Below are 25,727 nucleotides of genomic sequence, written 5' to 3' on the forward strand. Positions count from 1 at the left end.
CTAGTTTCAAGGTTTATTACAAGCTGCTAATTTGTATGAGCAAGTTTAAAGAGGTAATTAGATGGCTCAGGGTTTGTTCTGCCTGAAAAATCACAAGGACAGCATGACCCCCTCTATTACATCATCACTTTAGTAACTGACAGCCTAAAATGTCCAAAACGTGACGAAAGGCCAGTGCTTGTAGGATCCACTGAGTTCATTGCACGTTTTCTTTATTTTTTTTTTATTGTATAGTTATTATTTTAGGATAAAAGTATTACAAGTGAAACACACAACAAACATGTTTTCTTTTAAATGACAAGTGCCAAGGTCAGAAGTCCCCCGTAAAGTATAGACAAGCCTCAGGGGAGAGGCCTTACCATGAAATGGCTGCAGCATTCAGCTGTCTGCAATGTTGTACTCATTAAGAAATCACAGTCTTGTTTGTGTTACAATTGGCACAGCACAGATGCAGCTTTGTTTACCAATATTTTAGTGTTTGTTAGATTTTCTACACTACATCTGAATTGGTAGCTTGTTCACCCGTCCACTCTAAAGAACTAAAACCAACAAGCTCATGTGCTGCTGTGCCTCTGCTGATAGCCTCAGTACACAAATGAGTAAATGAATGAACAAGTGAAAGAGAGAAAGAGAGAGAGAAAGAGAGAGAGAGAGAGAGAGAGAGAGAGACTGACTACAGACAGGTTATGTAATCAATTAGTGTAGATTAAGATCTTTGGCCAAGCCATAAATCCAACATGCAGTTGAAAAGGGTAGATTCACAAGATACTCTTCTAATTTCTATATATAGACTTATTTAGTCTTAAACTTTTCTCACTTTTCTTGTTGACAGAAAAGTTGCTGAAACAGGAGGACTGTATAACTCAAATGGAGTAGAGCATAAAATGACTTAGTATGAGCCTCTAATGTCAGCCAGATGCTTACTGTGTGTCCATGTAGCAGCTCAATGTTGTTAAGCTATGATTTCTTAGTTCTTAAGTTAGTTGGCAGTCACCATTACATTTAGATATGGAGAAAAAGGGGTGAATAGGTGAATAGAGTTTTTCACTCAGCAAATGGATTTTCAGCACTAATCTTCTTAACTTCTTGGTACAAGTTGGATAAAAATAAAATGCAATGTAACGTGCTATTCTGAGATGCTTTCGAACAGAGGGCCCACAGTATTACAACTGTAGACTTTGTAAGACTATTGTTTTCAAGTTATTATAATAATAATAACTTTAATTCAGACTCACAAGTAGGTCCATAGCAAGACATATATAAAAGATATATATAAAAATATACATACAAAATACAAAACATCTGTCATTTTAAGAATTTGTTTGCAAGCTGTAATGCCAGTGTTTTTTGAGTTTAAAAGAAAATCAAAAACAGCTCTTCCTAGGACTTGTTAGAGCCTATGACCCCATTTTCTGACTCATCCAAACGACACAAATGTATACATTAATTGCCTCAATAGTGCCTCACATGTAAAAACACCAGCATTTACAAACAATTTGCTGGCACTATGCCATCTGGATGCCTCATCGCATCATTATATGCCACAGTGAGTCTGCGCAGACTATTTTTCCTGTAGCTCCACCAGAGACAATTGCAGAACACATACGAAACTTGCAAAACTTGTTAAAACCTTGGACGTGCAATTCTTAAAAGTTAAGGATTACATGCTCTTCTTCAGGTTTAAGAACTCAGACAAACCGGCAATATGCATTGGTATTGAGCTGAACACAAGGCCATTTCATCTAGTTTTGATTATGTGTAGCCCTGAATCATACCCTAATCCCCTGAACTGTTCTACTCATGTAGGACCACATCAATGTCCCTGTGTGTCTCTACATGTTTGTTGTCTGTGTTTCACATTGTCTTCGTGTAGTTTTTAGGCTCTGCTGTTAACAGTTGTAACCTCTAAAAGATATAGATAAGAGCTGCATATTATTTAATCACTACGTTTCCATGATGAAATATGTCAAATCTTTCAAAATGTCATACACAATAAACTTGGGTTAAAGAGCATATATTCTCCCACAACATTATTCATTATTTAGACAGGAAAAACTACTGAGAAGCTAACAAGCCTCCATCAGGCAAGAAGCCCATTAGTGTGACATCAATTACTCTGCTAGTAATAAAGACAGCCTTGGTCTTTGTTACCGTGTACATGGGGGGAAGGGAGAGGGCCGTGTACAGACAATTACTGGGGTAAAAAACTCATCGGAGCTGAACTGGAAATATATCAAATGTCTGCTACTACTAAGTGTTTTTTTTCCCCTTTGAGTGACAAAGTGACTGACAAGGTAGCGCCCCTTGTGCCACTTGCTAGCTCCATCGTCACACAAGGCTAACCTCTTTCTGAGCTTTTTGAAATCCACACCTGTTCTCCAAAAGCACTTCTTTAGTGGAGTGTTCAACCCTCTTCACTTTGGAGAGTGACAAAGGTAACGTGTGCTTTTGTTAGAATCGTATCGGTCTTACCTCGAATACACTCAACATTGTCACTCTCACAAAGTTTGTGGTTAGGATTAATGACAAATGTATACTTCTCTCTTACATACATGACCAAGTGAGAAGGTGAACGTCAGTCCACTTTGGTTACACTTGTCAATTATTAACAGGTCTGCCCACTTCCTGATGACAGAATCGTTGATTACTTCCCCTACTTACTTCTTTCTTACTTATTTTTGAAATATTTAAAGTGTGCTTGGTTTTACTTTTCCCTCTATCGCCCAGATTTCAGTTGTGCATTCTAACATTTTTCCTGCAAGACAAGGCTATGCCTCAAATATACTCAGCAAAAAAAGAAACGTCCTCTCACTTTCAACTGCTTTTATTTTCAGCCAACCTAACATGCGTAAAACTTTGTATGAACATAAAAAAATTCAACTACTAAGAAATAAACTGAACAATGTTACACAGACATGTGACTAACTGAAATGGAAAAATGTGTCCCTGAACAAAGGATGGTCAAAATCAAAAGTCACAGTGAGTATCTGGTGTGGCCACCAGCTGCATTAAGTACTGCAGTACACCTCCTCCTCATGGACTGCACCAGGTTTGCCAGTTCTTGTTGTGAGAGGTTACCCCCCTCTTCCACCAAGGCACCTGCAAGTTCCTGGACATTTCTGGGGGGCATGGTTCTCACCCTTACCCTCCGATCCAACAGGTCCCAGACGTGCTCAATGGGATAGAGATCCGGGCTCTTCGCTGGCCATGGCAGAACACTAACTTTCCTGTCTTGCAGGAAATCGCACACAGAACCAGCGGCATGGCCGGTGGCATCATCATGCTGGAGGGTCATGTCAGGATGATCCTGCAGGAAGGGTACCACATGAGGGAGGAGGATGTCTTCCCTGTAACTTTTGATTTTGACCCCCCTTTGCTCAGGGACACATTTTTCCCATTTCTGTTAGTCACATGTCACAAGTCAACATTGTTCAGTTTATTTCTTAGTAGTTGAATTTTTTTATGTTCATACAAAGTTTTACGCATGTTAAGTTGGCTGAAAATAAAAGCAGTTTCTTTTTTTGCTGAGTTTATGATTTTTTGCTGAGTTTATATCCATGTCTGACAATTCCACAGACACATTCCTGCTCAGAATAGGACCTAAATAATCATAAGCAGATACAACCTTTCATGTTAAGATTTGGACCAGAACCTTGTCATCCACTATTTTGTCACCAGAGTTTTGGCCTTGAGCCACATCCTTTTCAACGAAAGTTTGGCAGGGTCATGTTTGTGTCTACAAGATCGACCCGTCCACTTAAGCCCTGCCTCTCATTTCCCTTACCTTCTACGCTCCTCTTTACCTACTCAGTCTGTCTTAACCACTGGCAAACCTTTGTTAAGCACAAAGCAAGTCGGGCAAAGCCAGTGGAGTAATCCTCTTAAGAGACTCATTGCTCATTTGTCACGGTCCAAATAAAGCATACCCTTATGGGATTTAGTGAGAAAGCATTCACTCCCTGACCTCTCACTGTGGCTGAAAAGATCTGGGGCGAGGAGAGATACAGGCATTGGATGGGCTTTTGCATTGGAGGCGGGGCTAAGGACCTTTGGAAATCTGGGAGCGGGATTTGGTTCAGCGTCACTGCTGTCTGCTCTCAAAATAGCCATATGTTGACATTGACAACGGGATGTTTTCCTGTCAAGTTACCTGTGTCCTTCAGACTACATTGACATATCCAACCTTTCAGATTAATGTGTTTCTGTGATCAGACACCTGAAATAGTAAACAATGATTTGATAGCAGTGTCTGAAGAGCACACAATTTGTGTATGGGGTAATTATTAGTGGATATTTTAAATGAATTGATCCGAGTTGAAAAGAGGAAGTAGACAAGCTGCCATTACTGCAGCGGCACCTCACTAGAAAATCTGCACACAGCACTGTAATATATGTAAACGTTTTCCCTTTCAAGTGGTTTTGCTGAAAAATCTTCCCAGCAGATCGTGTAGAGCCGGTTATATGTTGAAAATATAGATATCAAATTAAAATAAAATAAAATGTAGTTATTTTAAAAAACTTAGTCCATATTTTAACTTTTCAACAACATTTTGTCCAGTTTTAAAAGACTGCAGATGTCTTAAGTGACATAAGTTAGTGAATGTGACTTTCTAGGCAAAACAACAGAGGCAAACTGGTGTTGCTTGGTGCATGGTTTTGCATTCAATTTAAATGTTGCATTGTCATTTGAAACCAAGGCTCTCCTCTTTAGTTTATTTGGCCTGAAAAGATTGCTGTTAATAATCCATGCATCCATTCATTTTACTTAAAATATACAGTACATGCTATATGTACAAATAACATTTATTTTATTCATACTTAATTTGCTTCTGTATTAAAAGCTAAAGATACTACTATAATATAGTATCTGAGACAACTGTGGGTGTGGACATTAAATTAGTAAAGCCAATCATGAACGTTATAATATATATAGCTAAAATCACACAAACGAAATTCCAATGGGTTGCATTTAAAATCCACAATTTTAAGTATGTGGGTGTCAGTAAATGTTATGGATGCAGAGAATAGGTTTAAGTAACTCTTCTTTCATTCCAGTTTAGTGATGAAGAGGCTGCAACATACAACTTCCACTATGGCTATTTTGTCTCTATGTGTCTTCATTTTACGGTTTCATTTTCCTACAGCGTTGTCAACTCCCAAACTAAGAATGGTGCCACGCCGCTCTACCTGGCCTGCCAGGAGGGTCATTTGGAGGTCGTCCAGTACCTGGTCAAGGATTGTGGGGCGGATCCGAGCATCAGAGCCAATGACGGGATGACACCTCTGCATGCTGCTGCCCAGATGGGCCACAACACTGTCATCGTCTGGCTGGTATGTTGGGACACTACAGAACAAATCTTGTATACAAATAGAGTACATTGATTTATTCATTGATCCACATCCCTTGCTTAATACAGTTAATACAGTTTCATATTCAAAATGACACTTTGTTAACACCAGAAGAACTTTCTTGCATCATGTTTAAAAAAGGTGTCCTGACCATGTTTTTAATAGACTGTGAAGGCAAAGTATTTCTAACTTTTTCCCCAAAAGCAGCTTTCATTAATTCCTAATGTTTTAGAAGATGACTTGATGAGATGAGAATAACCTGTATCATTATCCTCCCTCCTTTAGATGAACTGCATAGAGATCGGCCTGACAGACAGGGACAGTGACGGGGCCACGGCCATGCACTTTGCAGCCAGTCGTGGCCACGCAAAGGTGCTCAGCTGGCTGCTGCTGCACGGCGGAGAGATTGTCACTGACAACTGGGGAGGGAGCCCGCTTCACGACGCTGCAGAGAACGGTGAACTGGAGGTGTGTTTTGTTTTTTACTTCTATAGTGCTCTACATAGCCTTATAAATTACAATGGTATGTAAACAATATTCATATAATTCATGTAGGAGCATTACGATTATCGCTGCTCACATATCCATACCGAGTTTCACATTTAACCATCTGTTTTGAATGAGCGGCCTCTAGCTTATGGTTTTACCACCACTCCGACCTTATACTTTGACTAAATGTTTTGTTATGTCAAGTCTGGTCAGTCTGCTTTTTCAGCACAAGCTTCATGTATTAAACATGGAGAAAATTGCATTTTTTTTTGTCTGACATTTGCACTGCATAAGAAGGGTTTGAAATTGAACTCAAAAGGAAACTGACCCAAACCCTGACTTACAGGGTGCTGGCCCAAGTTTTGGCCTAGAGAGAACATTATTAAGAAGCTAACTGAGACACGAATCAATATGGCGACACAAAGCTTTCTCTGAGAACAAGCAACTTAGTCTGGCTTCCGCTTGGCCCTTGACAGGGGGGTTTCAAAACAGAAGCTTTAAACTATTCCAAGTTTGTTATGATTACCAGAAATGCTTTGTATTAACAAAGTGGAAGGTTTCCCCCATCATTTAGAAACAAAGCATATCAACCCTACACTAAGTATTCTGATTTTATAAAGCATATTTAATTTCCTGTTACCTATATCAGTGATTATATTATTTATGAGCAACACTGTGCACATTTATGTCTATGAAATAGATTGCCAGTTACTAATCAGGTCATATTCTGCATCCACCTAGTGAGGATCTTATAACTAATTCAAATGTAGTTATGGATATTTTCTGATTAATAAATGTAAATATAACAAATTGTTTTACAACATTTGTATCTTGTATGCTTGGTAAAGTGCTGCATTGTAGTGTAAATTTGCCAAAACTAGAATTTCTGTCAACACTGTGGTCTACATCCGAGTTGTGTAATTATTCAGCCAATACTTTCAACTTTTGAGACAGTTTCCGCAGAAATAATCATCTGCCAGGTTTTCGTGCAAGTTAGATTTACTCTAACTGATTTAAGCACAGTAGTCCCTTTGACTGACACTTTCATTTTCTCCATTTTATTCATATCTGACTTTTACCACTTTCTCCGTTTCTCTCATGTCACTCTCCAGTGCTGTCAGATCCTTGTGGTCAATGGGGTGGACTTGGGCATCAGGGACCAGGACGGCTTCACAGCAGCAGACCTGGCTGAATACAACGGCCACTCCCAGTGTGCCAAGTATCTGCGCACTGTGGAGAACATGGTAAGAGACACAGCTGTGCATCCTGACCATCTCTAACCTTCCTGTGGACAGGGCCAGACCTAGCAGGATATTATCAGTGAGGATCAAAATATCTTAATTTACACAAACATAACTGGGTGACGGGATCATAAATAGACTTCAAGGTTTGGAACCACAGCTTTAGTTGCTTCACTTTTTTGTCAAATGTCTCTGACACTGCTGGTTAGGTTCTCATATAACTTGGGGACATATGTCTTATCAATTTGTCTTTTGCATTTTGGAACACTAATTGGTCTAATGGGAACTCAAAACAAGAAAACATACAGCATTTGTTCAAGACAGAGAACATTTGTGAAGCACGGCATGTGAACTGTTGCCTTGTTTGTTCTTTCAACAGCACCAATACCCAAATTCCACTTTAATCCAGCTCTGCATGAGATTATAATGAGTTATAATGTCTACTGTAATGACTACATCTTCCACGACCAAACTATGGTCCAAATTATGTGTTGTATTAGTCAAACATTTGATTTTGTATATAGTCTAATGATAATTAATAATAACAATTCTTCCTTAGTTGGTCCCCCAGAGCCAAAATGCAACCTCGGAAAACACAAGAACTTCGCTGCACCAACATGTCCCTTGACTGACATCAGTTTTTCTCTGCTAATTACCAGAGCTATTAACACTTGATTAACAGTGGACTCCACAGCTTCAACCCACTGATATCCCCAAGTGGCTAGAGGAATAATAACTCCTCCACACTGAACTCTCTTTGGTGTGTGGGAAACATATTTCCTCCCTCTTGTACTCTTCCCATTAGGGACATGCAGCCAACTGAATGCTGCGCTGTGGGAAAAGCAGCGGGCCCCAGAGCCTTTTTGATCAGCTGTAAAAAGTTTCATTAGTGTGCAGTAATTAAACTCAGAATGCTGTTGTCCTCATGTTAAGCATCAGGGACTGAGAGGAAGTGAGATTTAAGAACTGATGAATGTATCCATTGTGTAATGACACTGTATCCTTTTAAATCTAAATTAAATTTACCAGACATGTTTTAATAATTACCAATTACTTAAGAATTAATTAATACATCAATGGTTTGTTGTTTTTACTACTGTGGAAATCATATCCACATCTAGGGCTATTCAACAAACCAATATAATGACACTTGTATTCATGAAGTTCATCCTCTGACAGAGTGTGGAGCACCGTGTTTTGTCTCGGGACCCCTCAATGGACCCCGAGTACAAGCAGCCGGACTCAGGGCTCTCGTCTCCAAACACCACCATGCCCCCTGCCAACCAGGCTGCACACTTTGACATCAGTTCACCATCCAGCTCCCTGTCCAACTATGACTCAGCCAACTCCAGCCAGTCCAGCACTGGCGAGAAAAGGAGCAGCTTAACATTGCCACGAGGCCTGCCCGCTCAGCTGAACACAGTCGCACACACAGGTCTGCAACGCATGTAGTACACATTTTAAATGTTTTACACTTTACACTAGAATTTTGTTTTATAAAAAGGTTAACCAACAAGGTGACTAGGATATAATTAATATATTTAATTTAAATTAATTCCCAATAATGTCCCATGCTGGGAAATATCAAATGATGACAAGCTCAACAGTCAAATGTATTTCTTATCAGCTAATAATCAGAATGTTACTGCAAGTGACACAGGCTTTGCTGTCTTTAGTCATTTAGCCATACATTCATGTACTGGTGCTGCACCCTAGTGGTCGGTGGGCAGATAAGTTTGTTTTGGATGAGGTGGACCGATATTAGAGTAACTCATGTTTCTCATTCATGTTTGAATGGTATTAAGATAAGCAAGCACAGTAAATGATGAGAGGGTTTCTTAATGCTTTGTTTTGTTGAACCATGTCTTTGTTACAGGTGCATCAGAGTCAGCCATTTCAGACATGCAGGCGTATATGGACTTGCTAAACCCAGACATTGGCTCTGACATACCCAAGAAGAATGAGATACCTGCTGAAGCAGACTCCAAGCCCCCACCACCACCAACCTATCCACCCCCGCCTCCTCCACAGTCTCCACCGGTGCCCCCTCCACCCCCGAGCTTCCCAGCACCACAGCACCCTCAGGAGCCGACGTCAGCTGAGTTCCTGAAGGTGAAAAGCAACTTACGACACGTGGACAACAAGACAGAGGTAAGGACACAGGCAGTAAGCTCCTGCTTGAGCTCAAAAGTGGAAGCCGTTTCAAGTCGAGCCTCAGAGCTGTGCAAAGATTTCCTCATCTAGAGGGAAATCTACTGACAATTACATGTTTAATTGGATCGTTGTTTGTGCTTGTCCATCGAAATGTTTCATTGTGCATACTTGAATTTCCCCTTAGGGATCAATAAAGTATCTACCTATCTATCTATCTATCTATCTATCTATCTATCAATCATAGTAAGTAAGGTGTCACCCTTTGACTTATTTATTAAGAATATTTAAGACAAGCAAACAGTGTAGTAGTGCATTTCTTTCTTCTTATATGAGATGATGCCCGGCACATGGCAGTATATATACTATATATATATATACTGCCATATACTGTAATTGTTGCTCAAACATGCATAGATATTCCAAGTTTTGGGAAAAATATTGAAAAATGTTTTGCTGAGTCTGTGACATGATGAGTGATATGGAACAATCCTAAAGGAGCAGAAGGATCGGGGTGTTTGGGATAAATTGACAATTAGCTGCCATTTTCCCTTGTGTCTAATCAGAGGGGCTATTGCTCCAGTTGGGCTATTGCTCTTGTGTAACAACGCGCCTTGTCTGGGTGCCTACAATGATGTTATTGTGTTAGCATGGCTAACAAGGCTAACAAAGATGCTCATTACCGTGGCAGGCCTGACACACACAATGGTTGTTGTGATTGGTTTGGTCTTAATTCCACTAATTAATCTGGCTACAGATCACTCAAAAGTGTGTTTAAAAAGCGGACAAGGAGCAGCAATTAAAATTGGCATCAACATTAGTTTCAATGCTGCTTTTGGTGGTTCAGTGCTGCTGTGAAGTACATTAAAACTGGTTGTGACGTTTTTCTAGTTCAGTTGTTCAGAGAACACTGTCATAGTTATAACAAAGAACCAATTCAAGAGATCACTTTCACCTCATGAAGAACTTATCTCCTGGTTGTTGCCATAAGTTCCAGTGAGATAGCAGGAAACAAGTCTCTGTCCAGTCGTATAAACATAGTTGCTTTAGTTTCAACCAAACACCACAAATGTGAGATATATTTTTACACACTTTTCAAATAATCATTGTTTTAGTATTTATTTTCTGCAAGTATAACAGAAGCAAAATAGCGTTTGAAATAATGTTTTCTTGTTGCATAGTAATTTGTACTAACATCTCAAAACCAGCCTGATTAAAAGGTTGTCAGTGCTATATCGTTTCATCTTAAAAGTCAGGGAGCTGCAGAACCAGCTGATATGCTGGATATATCAATTGCTCAGACAAAGGCTGTGTGGATAGATCTGCTATGCAAAGTCAGTTGTTGTTAGTGGTTACAACATCCACACAGGTAGCTATAGTGTCCTGTCTCCAGGGTTAGCTCTGTGTATGTTTGTGTGTGCACGCATGCGCCATCAGCCATATGCGGGAGGATTTTTAATTAGTGCCACCCCCTCTCCTCTCTGTACCCAAGTGACCAGCCTGGGTCTCGCCCTAATTAACAATTTAACAAAAGCCAGTGCTCAGATCACATGCACACATGCATGCACACATACAAACATTCACAATTAAGATCAGTGTCTACCATATACATTGGGAAAAACAATGTACCTTGGGCACCATAGTGACAGGGAACAATAACCTCATGCAGGGATACAGCCAATCAGAAGGACCAATCTCGCAACATGTAGACGTATTACAGCTTGGTGTGTAGAAAAGATATTAAGAAAACTACTAATATTGTTGAACCAGTTTAAGTAAAGGAAGTTTCAGGCTTTTCTTTTTAAAAGTTTTTTTACTATATAGGCTTTCTCTGCTGCTGCTGCTGCTTCTCTTCCTCATTTGTCTGTATTTGCCTTGACTGAAGTCAAATGTTTCTTGTGAGCAGCCAAACAAATGCCTGCTTTGCCTCTCACATTTTGTATTTTGTAGACCTACTTTAGTCCCTTCATAAAACTTGGACTTTGAGATCTCATCTGCGATTAGGCTATTTTTGGATGCTAATTCAGAGCAGTGAACGCTACAATATTCTAATAATCCTAAAGCCTGGTAGATTTGAGTGCAGTCAGTCAGGGTGAGGGCAGCACCTGGGTCGTTGTGTTTTGCAAAAGAGGCACTGGGGCAGGGTCGGGGAGTGGTTGGTCTGCGGGCTGGTGGTGACATCATTGCCACTGCTGTGGCCGGCCTGATAGGTTATTGATGAGGCTTCTGGGTAAAGTGACAGGGCAGGTAGAGTGACAGGCGTAGCACTGAGCAGAGAGGAGGTGACACTGGATTTGGTGACAGCTACTCTCTGTGCTCCGCTGACTTTTGTGGATGAGGCTATCTAGACTGTGGGAGAGCTGTAGGAGAGGACTCACAGCGCTAAGGTAAGGTGTTAAGGAGTAAGAGAGCTTTGTTTTTAACCAGGCAAAAATGATGTCATGTAGAAGTTTGTGCTACAGATACAGAAAATATATTATGAGTTGCTTTGTATATTTTGGCTAATCTCCAGGTGCTGTAGCTGTTTGAGCTGCTATATAGTTGAAAAATGAATGTGCTGCATCTTGTCATGTTTTAATTGTGTACTTTCCTTTGTGTGCAAACTTTTTAATCATTTTAAAATTGCACCAACAGCCTACCTGTGTATGACCTTTCATTATCTGAGGCGTTTGCAAAACTACATGCAGATGTGCTGGACCATTTCAAACCACAGCCAGGCTAAACATTGATAATGCATACAAATACATTACTGTAAAAACAAATATATTACAATGACTTGTTGCTGACAGACAGATCCGTATAATGGAGAGAAAGGCAGACTGTCTGTGTCCGTGTGTCTGTGAGGGATGGTAGGAGGGCAGCTAAAATGCTTTGTACATATGCTTTTGTTGACCCATGTCCCTGGAGGATGACAATCAAACCATCTGTAGTGCTCCCCTGCTCACATTACCCTCCCAGCTGATGAGTGCTTAGGGACCATTTCTTTGACAGCAGACAGGAGTCAACAACACCAAACAGGCTTATAAGAACTCAGAACATGACACCACAATTGAGGAGAGGTCAGTGGTCAGCCATCTATTATTTCCGCTTACATTAACATTGGACATCTGCTTGACGTCTGAGGCTGATGTCTGGATTTTGTGAGAGGGCATGGTGTCGGTAAGCATTAAAATGTAAATGAACGCAAGTCTTATGCTGATCTCTGGATTTGAAAGGCAAAGTAACTATACATTTTGCAATGATGACTAAGGCATGCTTGTAGTTAAAAGCTTCAAATGTTAATTCTTGAAAAAATATGGAGAGAAAACGGGTTGCCTCTTTCATATTTGCACACCATTTTTGTGATATACTGTTGGAAGAAAGTAATGCCTAGAAAAAGATTTAATAAAAAAATGTTTGAGCCAAGTACTACATGCAAATGCAAGGCTTTTTGCATTAGGAAAATGTATCCAAGGATAGACCTGAAGGCTTCTTCATATTAGTTATTACGTCACCAAAATGCAAGGTGAGCTTATCTACTGCTAATATCTGGTTACATACAGACTCACACATATATTCTCATAGCAGCATACAGTTAAAACTCTCAGACTGACAGGAGTTTGATATCCTGCCTTTACAGGTCCAGTTGCATGAGATAAATGTCAGAGCAGAGAGTGAGAGTGCTCATCTGAAAGGGCCAAGTTAAGTGACCTCTGACCCTGCTGTCGACAGAAGGATCTTTCTTACATTGGTGCAAAAGCCGTATGTGAACTCTTATGTTCTGTGGCCCCGCAGTCTACAAGAAACAATGCTCATGTTTTACTAGAACTGAACTTAAGCCTTGTTATGTTATTCAAATAATGCTGCTCTGGTGACACAAGAGAGCTAATCTGGGAACAAAGGCTACTAAGTATGTCATACAGTGTGCAGTCCCACAAATTATATAGCACGGTTTAGCCATAGTAAAACCATTTCCTGTCATTCACCATCCAGTAAGGCAAAAATAATTCTGTTTGTCAACCAAAGATGAATGACTATGGCAACCGTGGTGGAATGTAACTAAGTACATTTACTCAAATAATGTACTTAACTACAAATTTGAGGTACTTGTACTTTACTTGAGTGTTTTCTTTCCATGCCACTTTCTACTTCTACTCCACCACATTTCAGAGAGAAATATTGTAGTTTTTACTACATTAATAAGCCCTTTTATGTTATTTTAAATTGTTTTACATGTACTGTAAATGTTTTTTGTTTGCTGTGTCTGTTTTTGTGATTCTGTGTAACTTGTGTACTGTTGCTCCAGGGCTCCCTTGTAAAAGAGATTTGATTATCTCAATGGGACATCACCTGGTAAAATAAAGGATAAATAAAAAAAAAAATCTGACAGTTTTAGTTACTAGATACTTTTTTTTACAAATTAGGATTTTTCCACACAAAACACACGTAGTCAATAAAATACAATGTTTTATTATAAATTAAATTAAATTAACGGCCTACAAGTACAACTGAAATGATTAGCTGATTAAACACAGAACTGTTTGGATCGTTTCCAGTTTCTAAAATGTGAGGATGTTTACTTTTACTTTTAATACTTCAAGTACATTTTCCTGATGATACTTACATACTTTTACTTAAGTAACATTTTCAATGCAGGACTTTTACTTGTAACAGAGTATTTTTATAGTGTGGTATTAGTACTTTAACTTAAGTAAAGGATCTGCATACTTCTTCCACCACTGGTTGGCAACTATCATTTTAGAGCCATCATTTTCATCACGTTTAATTTTGTTAAATTCTCTTTTTAGGAATGAATGAAAACTATGTTTTGCAAAGTATATTTTCCGAATACCCTATTTCACCTTCCATTTCCTGTTATGAAATTTACTACCTTGTCTTTTGTAGCTAATTTTACTTCGGGTTGCAAATAAGGATTATTTTCAGTCCTGATTAATATGCCGATTGTTTTGATTATTTTATCTATTTATTTTTTATATAAAAAGGTGATGTTTTGTCCAATCAACAGTCCAAAACCCAAATATATTCAGAATGTTTGGTTAACATCAAAACATCAATCAACTAGTGCCCGGGTTGGTTCAGTGGGTAGAGCAGGTGCACATATACTGAGAGGTTCATGCCTTGACGCGGAGGTCCAGGGTTCAAATCCGACCTGTGACAATTTCCTACATGTCTTCCCCCTCTCTCTTCTCTTTTTCACCTAGCTGTCCTGTTAAAAATGAAAGGCGGAAAAACCCCAAAAAATAATCTTTAACAAAACAAGATCAATCAACTAATCAATTAATAGATATTCATGTCTAAATGGGCTGAAGTTTAATTTATCATATCTGGGCTAATAAAAACTTCATTTTGAAAAACTAAAAGCTAATGAGTAGGTTAAACCAAACATTTTTCTCACAAATTTTTGTCATCTGTTAAGCAGCTGACTCCTAGAGAAAGCCACGACAAACTGCGGCGTGTGGATTCAAACAGGAGGTCAAGGAGCTTCAGCAAGCAGCCCAGCACTGGGGACTACTACAAGGCCCTCGGCAGCGACACAGCCGAGCCCCGAGGGAGCAAAGGCATGGCACCCAACGAGGAGGTAAGCCACATCTCTGCTGTTTATGACATCAATTTGTATGGAAAGGTTACCACAACAGAAGGTCTGTATTTTTCTGTGTCCACCCTGATTACTATAAGCACTGACCTAACGACTGAAAGGAAAATTTCACCCTTCTTTAAAAGTTGGAAATGGTAAGTTATTATATTACTCAAGTTGAGACCGCATGGCTTATTTTTTATAGGCCATTTGCTGCAATTTTATTGATGTGTATTATACTAATAAAACGCATTTTGGTGATGATGTACACTGTTTACTGCCAGTAAAATGTAGTTCACCTAACAAACCTAATAGTCATGTCCTATTGATAAGGTGCAGATTTGTTCATCAGGGCAGCAGCTCATTTCAGACAAGACTTGATATTGTAAAGATTTTTGTAAGATCAATTATTGCAATGTACTTCAGCATGCCCTTCAACAGTGTTTGTAAAATTGAATAACAATAGTATATTGGCTGTAACTCTAATGGATACTAGTATAGGGTGTGTAAAAGGTTACTATACTGTGTCCTGGTTGTACTGTTTGGGGTTGTGTGGGCTCCTTATAAGGTCAGGGTGAGGTTTAGCTGATTGATGTGTTGGCATTAGGTTACCACAATGACTGCACTATTTGCCTGTGTATTACACCACTCAGCAGGTTACATAGTCGTATGTCCTCCTGAGCTTTTGTTTGACACCTGATGCAAACTTCTCCCTCATTTCCATTGCCTTGAGTCTCCACCCTGTTGTGTAAACTGTTCAAGAACATACAATAGAAACAAACTCAGGACAATTCCAGACAAGAGATCACTTACAGTAAGTCACCAATGACCAGGGATCAATACCAATGAATCTCGTATTTTCACTTCACCAATATCCTTAGGATTGGTTTATATTTGTATTATTGCATGCTAGTTATTTTCTCTTGCAAGGAGGTTCATCTAAAAACAAGTCTTTAAGATCACCTTAAACAAATTTGTTTAAAAACGTAAAAGGTATGTGTTCATGTTGCGAGTTGTAGGTTTGTATTTTGTAAAAAAAAGAAAAGTGTTACGGTATTCACAAAAAAAACCCTGACATTTAGGTTTCATGTGTGGAAAACATTCACATTTTCTCAGTGATCTCCTGATAAGCACAAATGCTGTATTTTCTAGTATTTCCTTGATTCAAATTTCAAAATATGTAAAATATAATGCACCTTGTCATTTTTATTTGTAACAATATAGAATTGTAAACATTTTGATAAGGCTTCTAACGACTAATGTATTGCTGATTATTTTGGGTCTTTTGGCTCAAATAGCCATATAAACTGAAACAGAGTCCTGGTCACAAACCACCTGTTGCCACATATCTACACAGGCAGCTCAATGAATAGAGTCTGTTAGAATCTCATCAATGTCCCTGGAGAGGTGTTCTCATGAGTATCAGTAGTGGGGGCGTTCTGGGTGATACAGGGTACAATCCACATTGAGCCAATTAAAGTCTCAGTGGGGCCTCTCCTGGTCTCAGAGGCACCCTAACAGATGGGCCAGCTAATCAAAAGGAGCAACGGCACGTGCTGCCAAGAACCATCTGGACCCCCACTCCCTCCCTTGCTCCCCCAACTCTCTGGGGGGTTTGAAAAGTAATGGGGGCAACAATGATGAGCACGCGTCTGGAGAACTAAGGAGGGGCGGGTCGAGTTAAATGTCACGGTCAATTAACTTGCTTCCAGAAGAGTTATGGCACGCTTTCAGAGCGTCAGACACGTGCAAGCTGGGGGGCACAGGGCGTGGGGGTTCAAGCACTATCACTTTCAGTGACAGATGGCATCTTCCCACTGTTTTCTCTCAGAGTTTCCCCTAGAGATTAGGTCATATTAGCTCTGTTATTAGCAACAGGGTATTATGTCTTTATGAGTTGATTAAGAATGGCATGAAGCAGAGGGAGGACACATCTAATAGGTCTGCATACATCTGTCGCTGCCGACGTCTTTATGAAAGAATGTAATGCTCACTTAGCTCAGCAGGAGTGTAAAACTGGCATGCCTATGAAAGCAGGGAAAACAAATTCACAGTCACGGTTTCCTGTTTAATTGATTATTTTTAATTATTGAATAAAAACTTTAATTTTGGTTTATTTTTCATCAGTCTAAAAGGTATTTTAAAGAAGCAGGTGTTAATTGTTTAATGTCTTTATGATTTGTTAACATAATTATACATGTAAACACATAACAGCTGGCAAATGGAGCGCAAAATCACACTGATTACAGGCATAAAAAAAAAAAAAAAGCTTTGGGATTTTAATTATCAAAGTTGTTAATGTTGTTAAAGTTCTGTTTAAATTTAATTGGACAATATCACGTTATGGGCCACCTGTCACATCACTGTTATCAGTGACCAGATATTGGCTAAGAGAGTACAACAATGCGGTTGCTTGGAGAAAATGTATGAATATGACTGAATAATTCCTCTCCGTCCCTCCCTTGTCTCTGATCAGGGCTCTGTGTTATTGGAGGAGTCTACCGACAGCCCCGCCCACAGCTCAGAGAATGGCACCACAGAAGAATCAGTTGCGCCCCCACCTCCTCCACCTCCGCCTCCTCTTCCCTCAAGCAACCCGACGCCAACACCCCCTCCGCCTCCTCCATTGCCCCCGGAGACGCCAACCACCCAGAATTACTCTGCCAGTAACACCTCCACCAACCAGCGACGCCTATCTTCTTCATCAGGAAGTGAGTGTCCCTTAACTTTTTTTTTCTCTCTTTTTCTCCATCCTTTAATTTTTTTTTTCTCTCCATTTCCTACATATTTCTTGCACTAAAAATACAACACATTTCTGGTGAAATTTATGCTTATATAAATAATTTTACAATTATTCATAGAAAGCAGAGCCCCTGGTATTAATGGGTACAATGTAATCTCACTGGGTCAAGATAAATTGAGTCTGACCCTAGCATCCTAAATAACAGATTATAAATTAATGATGTAGGGCTACCATTACCCTGAAAACTGGTTTAGTGTTCATCCATTTCCGTAAGTGCCTCGGGCTGCCCTGGATGCAGCAGTCTGACCTGATGTGTCTATGGTTCCCATGAGTCTTGAAAAAATGTTGGAACATTTTGGGTTTGGAAAAAAGGTCCAATGTCTTTCTCCAAAATACACAAGTCCTAGAATCTCACCTAAGAAGCTTTGAAAATTGATATGTTGTTGAATTTTAATCAGTTGAATTGATATGTTGTTGTTGAAAGTTTAACCAAAATTTCCCCAAGGAGATGAATGAAGTATCTATCTGTTCCAGATCATGTAACTAACTATTTCTTAGAAAATGGTAATAGTAAGAATGCCTCAGAAAGATCTAATTAGTAATAAACCACAAGACACAATTAAGTAATAAACTATATAACAAATAACACACTTTGAAGCAAATTAAACACAACACACTATCATAGCAAAGAAATCCACGTGATTTTGCCCAGCCTGTTAAGCACTTTCAATGCTTGAACCTTAAAGATGATGAGGAAAACATTCCAAAGTAACAATTATTTGTCAAAAAATTGGAAAATGGAAAAGGGATCCCAGATGGCTGGGCATGCAACAGGGGCTCCGATGTCAAACAGCAGTAGCATGAAGAGTAACAACTGATAAAACATACAAGAAACGTTTTTTTCTCTTTTCATAATAATTAACATTATACTAATGCTGTTCAAGTAAATTCCTTCCCCAATTAACTCCTTAATGTACATTTCTGTTTACATGTTCTTTCTTTCATTGGCTGCATCTCCACCTGTTTCCTCTCTGTTTTTGTTTGTTTTCCTCTGTTTTTGCCTGCCATGGTCTGTCCTCACTGCTGCTCTGTCAAGGTGGGGATATGTCTTCCTCTCAAAGACTGATGAAGAGTAAGTACAGACTGCAAACCAGAGTCTTTCAATTAAATCAGTTCACTCATCGTACACAAATCAAATTTAGGGTGCACAATAGGCCTTTGTACTTTCCTTCTTATCATAAAAAAAAACCCGACATCACATCAATTATAAAGGAAATTGTATATTTTAATTTACTTAAAGCCCTTTGTTCAGAATAAATAGAAGAAGTAGACAGGCTGAGATCAACCATGGTCAGACAGACAAAAGAACACCTGTGTCACCAATTTTGTCACCCTATAGTCAACAAGTGAACTCTACGAAGGTCCCTGCAAATACATTTTTTTTTTATCAACAACCCATCTGATTTCTCAAAACAGTGGCTGACCTGTTTTTTTCTTACATTTTTTACAACATAAAAAATGACCATCATTCCAGGGGACCATCACTAAATGTTTGAGTTAATTTAAAGTAAGCAATTAAGCCTTTTATTCTCATCTCAATACAATAAAGAAAAATCAATACTTTTGTATGTACTGTGGTTTGAGAATATACAGCATTTTATAAAGAAGGAAGACTAATTATACCAAACTATTTTTCCCATAACATAATTTTATAAATTAGTAAAACAGCCACATAAGGAATAGATGATTATTGATATTGAGAATTGGGGTGAGATTCTTGATGGACACAGCATGTGAGGAAGCTCATTATCTCAAAGAAAGGTTGGTGAAGGATCAATTACAGTATAATATGGATTCAGCTTTGTGTCATAGCAGACAAGCAACTCAAAGAGGAATATACAGTACAGTTTAATAAACCAGTAGGCCTAATAGATAGCAAAATCAATTAAGCGGTAAACTACTAATTGCTCCATTTAGGCATCTTAACTTTTAGTTCATAAAATATCCAAATTTCTTATGCTCCATCTGCTGCCTAATGGTAGGATACCAATAAAATATTTACAGCTAAAGGGCAGTGTGTGCTTACTAATGGCGTGATTTGTGCTTCAGTGCTAAATCAGGTAATAAACAGGCAGTTAGGTGGCCATAAAATGAAACTCCCTAACACATCTTAGGGCTTAAGATGAATTTACAACTTAAATGGTCATTGTTACGACGGCAACAAACCAGGTAGTAGATTGAAAATGCTGCTGCAACAATGAGATAGACATTCTCTATTGTTTCCTATTGATCAACACAGTGAAGAGGATTATACTTTTTATATTGTACAGGACACATCTTTTTCTGAAGTGCTAAGGAGCAGTGTGTGCTTCTTCATAATGTAATTTGTTCTACAGTCTTAAATCAGGTAATAAACAGGCAGTTAGGTGGTCATAAAATGAAAAGCCACCAAGACATCTGAGAGCTCAAGTTAATTTACAGCTCAGATGCTCATTGTGACCACGGCAACAAACCAGGTGGCTGTAGACCTTTACAAGTTTCTTATTGTTTTCTATTGATTAACAGGACGGAGAGGAATTTACTTTTTACATTACAGGACCCATCTTTACCTGAAGTGCTTTGCGACAACACAACTATTAACAGATGCAGCAGCTTGACTTAAATTTGTAACCCAGATTAGAAAAACCTTTGTGCTGTGATGTCTATTGTGAGGGCTATTTGTCAAATGTTCCCTACCTGTCACAGCTCCACCCTCCTTTACATTCACCCTGGCAGACCTGCCAAGTCCACACCCCTGAGCCTAAACAGAATTTAGCTAACACATACACACAACCTTTGACGCACAAATACCGCGATGTATTCAAATATATATACCGCAACTTCAGCCCAGTGTAATTTTTTGCCTTTTACACATCCGATTGTGGAAAAACAAGCGTTTCTGGAGCTCTGCAATTTTGTGAGGGGAAATGAATGAAGGTAGGCTGCATATTTGCCAAAATTAGAAATATTTTTTTACTGATAGTTACATTTTAAATAAGAATGTTTTTAGAAAAGTTTGGTAGCGTTCATTGCACCTGGCAATGAAGATCTATTGAACAATATATGTATCTGCGACAGTGAACTAAGCCAAAAGAGCTGTGTCGTTAAAGTGTGTCAGGGTTCAGTAGCCATTTCCTTTTAATCAGAAATGTTTTACAGGCCACAGTTAGAGTGTATAACTGCACATTGTATAAGAGTCGGGGGTGTCGGTCACCAGTCTCTTACTTTTCTTTTTTCTAGTAAATGTGAGGTGAGGCCGTATGCATGTCATGAATGCGTGTATGATTTAATTGTGTGTCGGGTTTGTTGCAGTAAGGATTGGTCTGGTAGGGTGGACTAACAAGCTGGGGATTGAAGGGTGACTGTGTGTGTGCGTGCGTCCATGTGTGCGTGTTAATTCCTGGCCGGCTTGCCAATGGCTCGCTGTCACTTCCAGTTACTGGTGATTCCTTTAGATTTCCCCCAACTGTGATGATGGGTCTTTAATAGAAAGCTGCTCTCTCCTCCCAAAGTGAGAGAGACAGAGAGAGGGAGAGCAAGGGAGAGTGAGGAGGGTGTCAGGCTAGTGAGGCTGTGTCCAGCTAGACCATTGTGGTCGCCTCAACAGGGAACATTTTTACGGAAGGACTTTTTTTTTTTCATTCTCCAAGTAGAAAATGAGCGATCAATGAGGGACTAAGGATATTCTATTTATTGGAGGTTTACATTCACTAAAACAGGTGAGGTAGCTGTTGGCTCTTAGTGTGTTTGGGCCAACTTATGTGAAATGTAAAGGTTTTAAAATAATTATGTTTAGCTGCTATAATAGTTGTACATTCCATTATCACAATTGATCAGAGCGTTTTCCAGCCACATCTTAAACATTTGTTGCATAGATACAATTAAATAGCTACTATGTTATTTTTCCTCTCAAATATATTTGTATTTGGTTAATCATGTGTTCATTTTACAGCTTTGAAATATTGATGTTATGAAAAACTAAATGTTGCCTCACATGTAAGCTACTTTAATGTTGCCTGGACTTTCTTCCATTTCGTCTGTCCTTAAAAAGTGAAAACAAAGTTCCTTTGTAATTGCATTCCCAACAGAGGTCGTATTTGAAGTCTGCCTGAATTTGTTGCATTGTTCCTCATATAAGCAGATTAGGGTCCATTGAAGTTGAATGCATGCATTTCACCATAGACCTACTTTCTAAAAAGTTAAAAAGTTCAGCAGTAGCTTAGCTGTGTATGGGTCAGGTGACAGAGATTGTGTGCCCCCTCTCTTTTGGTTCACTGTAGTGAAATAATTTTGAATTGCTCCTACCCATCTAATCCCGGCTCACTGCAACTGTTGATTGATTCAACAGTTGCCTATGTGCTGTATTTTTATTGGTTAATTTGAAATGGCTTTGAAATGTATTCACTGGAGTTTGGTAGCTGGAAAGAAAATTCCATAATCCAAATTGTGTTTCAGAAAGACATGTCTTAAGAAAACCCTGAACCCCAAGAGATTTAAAGGCAAATGCTAATCGAAGTAAACACACCTAAAAAAGAAACTTGTTTAGCTTATCCTTGAGAGACGGTGGCTCAGTACAGCATAATGGCCTCCCAACACTGTGCAACATGCTCCAAGTCAGCATTGTGACCTGCCTGATCGGATGAAATATTTAACACTGAAATGCCACCCAACCCTTCTCTCCCTCCCTCTTCTTCAGTGTCTCTCTCTCACTCTCTCCGTTTCTCTCTCCATCTATTCTGTCTTTACTACCTGGTTTCACTTTTCTGATCCATCCTTTTGTCTGCAGGCACAAAATCTTTCAACATGATGTCCCCCACTGGCGACAACTCGGAGCTGCTGGCAGAGATCAAAGCAGGAAAAAGCCTCAAGCCAACACCTCAAAGTAAAGGCTACACCACTGTCTTTTCCAGCAGCGGACCCACAGGCAACAATGTAGGTCCACAGCCTTCCACCACTACTGACTACAAATGCAGAATTGGTCATTTTGGTCATTTTCAACATGGCATCATGACTTTGCGTAAACATACACGCCACTTGGCGTGTTATCTGTACGCATTTTGAGCTTTCCACGTGCATATCTATGCTGTATACAGTGGATGTAAACATACACACTGTGTTATCGTGCCGTGCTATCGCGAGAACAATGTCACACGCGTTTAAAAAGAAAAAAGGGTTTAGGAAAAGAACATTGGGAAAGGCTTTAGGAACACAAAAAAACGACAAACAAATGACAAAAAAATGACAAAAACACGACGGTGACCAACGTCATACGCTTAGGAAAACCATAAACGGTTGAGTTTAGGAAAAAAACATTGGGGAAGGCTGTATTTATAAAAAAAAAAAAAAAAAAAAAAAAAAATGTTGATAAACGCCACACGCAGGACGCAATCCTGGCTCTCCTGGGTGAAAGTCCTGTGTTTTACCCATCCGCGGACTTCCGTCCTTTCATACTACTCGCTACGGCGACAATTCACACGTAATGTAGGTCAATGGAGGCCAAACGCGTTGATAAACACGCTAAAAAACGATTATGCGTCAAAATGGCATACGAATTGGCGTGTCATACATACACCACTTAATGAGATCAGTCTGTCATTTTAGAAATTCAGCCACAGCGATTGCAGTCACTCTGTCTTCATTCGTAATGAAGTCCCAGTAAGTTTAAAGACACACTGACTTAAATGAATCCGCAAAATTATCCAAACCCATTAACGTAAGCTACGTGCATCATGTGACACATTAACTTTACACAAAAATGCCTAATACGGCTTTCTAGCTGTAGGTTTTTTATGATTTTGTGGTTACAAGTTTAAAAAAAATCCAATGGTTACCAGTTTTTCACACCCCATGTTCTCCTGTCCATTGGTCTTTATTTTTATCCAGGAAAACACAGCATCTCCACCAGAGACCCGCACATCTAGCCCACCAGCCAAGCCGTCATCCCCTCCACCATCCAATACGTCGGTCACCTCTCCACCCATTACCCCTAGTCCCAGCCCCAGTCCCACTGGCTCCGGATCTGCCAGCACCATGTCAACCTCTTTGAGCAACGAGAAACTGTCCTCCAATGCTGTGATCAATGGGAACGGAGCCGGCACGGCAGGAGCAGAGTCAGGGCGGAAGATGAGCCTCGCAGATGTGGAGGCGCTAGTGCCCACTCATGACGAACAGGGAAAAGCGATCCCTGAATGGAAGAGGCAGGTGATGGTGCGAAAGCTTCAGGTCAAGATGCAAGAGGAGGAGGAGCACAAGCGCAAGGTAGGCTAATGTTGCAAAGCTTTAGAAAGATCTAGAAGGGTTATCGTGTCTTAGCTATCCCATTTGTGGTCCAGTAAATTTAAATTACTCTGTAACCTTGATTACATATGGCTTCAGTTTGAAATGATTAACACAAAGGGGATAGCTGTTGCTTGGATTTGAGTGTGGATTTTTGTGTTTTTGAACGATAAGGTTGTATGAATGTGATTTTAGTATTCGTGCATGACATAAGTTTGCTGTATTTTTGACCTTTCAAACAGTTAGTGAGGGTAAAACATCCAATGGGAATCAAGACTACAAGTTTATTTAGCATCTATACTTTCTTGATAGCTGAAGAAGAGCATTCATGTATTGTCAAAGGAGCTGCAGTAAGGGACTTGATCACTTTGAGCCTTTTGCAGTTTAATTGCTGTCACCTGCCTTTTACTTTTACATAATTCACTTACACTTCAGACCACATAATATGGCCAAAGTGATTCACATGGGTGAACTGAACTTTCACAAAAATTTGATTATTTGGCTTTAGAATCAAATTACATCTACTAATCTAATAGTCACTGCAGTGCGTTAAGATGTGTATTTAGTCAAGGTATTAATTAGTAATTCATACTGTAGCAATTTGAACACTTGTTAGGACTCTATGCAATATGTGATTGATTGATTGATTGATTAAATGGTTAATAATATATTTTAATCAAGGATTGCAATCTTATACACTTAAATGATCCAGCAGATAGTCTCTAATGTCCTTTAGTGATGGTGAAATGTAGTATTTTGTTTATTTGTTGAGATGCAGGGGCATCACTAGAATGTCTAACTGGCTGTTGGGCCTAAAAGTAGTAAACTAAGCTGAACATAAAGTATTTTAGTGATACGTTTTTCCCTGTAAATAGCACATTGAAAGATAACTTATTAGTAATTGCATAAAACAGCATTGGACCTAACTAGTTTTAAATGTAGACAACAATGTGCTCACTAATTTAACTTTTAAACAGTAATAGTTTTTTCTTTATTCATCTCTATGCATGTTTCTTTTTTCATTTACAGTCTTTATTAATAGAATGATACTCTTTGGGGTGCCGTGACTTGAATACTTGGCTACAATGCCCATCACAACATTAACACACTTGACGAATGGATTCTCAGTGTGGGCTGGTGTTTGGTGATGGAGTTTTGCGGCTTCAAGTTGTTACATGCTGATTCAGTGGTGTGATGCCGAGCCTATTCACACTACAGGTCAACCAGTAATAATAACAAAAATACAAAATACTGTGTTTTTTTGTTTGTTTTGTTTTTGGAGGAAGATCATGATATGTTAAAGAGTAACTCTATACCAAGTCTCTTAATCAGAAAAATCTTTGTTGCACTGACCTCTTTGGGTTGACAGTTTCAACTCTGCTGCAGCTTGAACCACGTCCAGTGTGGTTTCCTATCACTGTTGGGTGTGGACTGTTGCACTGGTGCCAGAACCCAACAGTGATGTAACATTGAACTATAGTGCAGTATTACATCATATTTCGGTTGCAGACAGATGAAAAACTCTGGATGGCAGTAAAAGCAGAATATTCAGCAGTTGTGTAGTTACTTTTTAAACTTTACAAGAACATAAAACACCTGACTCATAAAAATGGGTGAGAGAAAGAGGGATTGATAGATGTAAAAGATATGCAGTCAAGTGCCTAAAAAGTACAAATGTAGAAATGGTGTAAATCTCTAACACTTACAAACAAAACAAATATATATATATATTTCAAAAAAGACAAATCTGTCTCTGTTCTCTTTTACTCAAAAGTAGAAAGCCATGTGCTTGTAATGAGGCAGTGCCATTGCACCACTAAATCCATGTAAATCCTGTGTGTCAAGATGGATTTGCACTGAAGTG

The 25,727-nt window shown here is 39.2% G+C and overlaps 1 protein-coding gene across 1 annotated transcript in view; it reads left to right on the forward strand.

Annotated features, from left to right (window-relative positions):
- The window catches only part of espn (espin), a 47,011-nt gene that overhangs the window by 10,198 nt on the left and 11,086 nt on the right, over positions 1-25,727 (forward strand). Inside the window, 10 exon segments of the mRNA XM_028583561.1 lie at positions 5,145-5,331; positions 5,635-5,817; positions 6,951-7,082; positions 8,259-8,514; positions 8,956-9,230; positions 11,631-11,657; positions 14,647-14,808; positions 17,282-17,516; positions 22,374-22,519; positions 23,471-23,845. Of these exon segments, the coding sequence (XP_028439362.1) occupies positions 5,145-5,331; positions 5,635-5,817; positions 6,951-7,082; positions 8,259-8,514; positions 8,956-9,230; positions 11,631-11,657; positions 14,647-14,808; positions 17,282-17,516; positions 22,374-22,519; positions 23,471-23,845 (1,978 nt within the window).

The sequence above is a fragment of the Perca flavescens genome, chromosome 7 (genome assembly GCF_004354835.1).
Source record: "Perca flavescens isolate YP-PL-M2 chromosome 7, PFLA_1.0, whole genome shotgun sequence".
Lineage (NCBI taxonomy): Eukaryota > Metazoa > Chordata > Actinopteri > Perciformes > Percidae > Perca > Perca flavescens.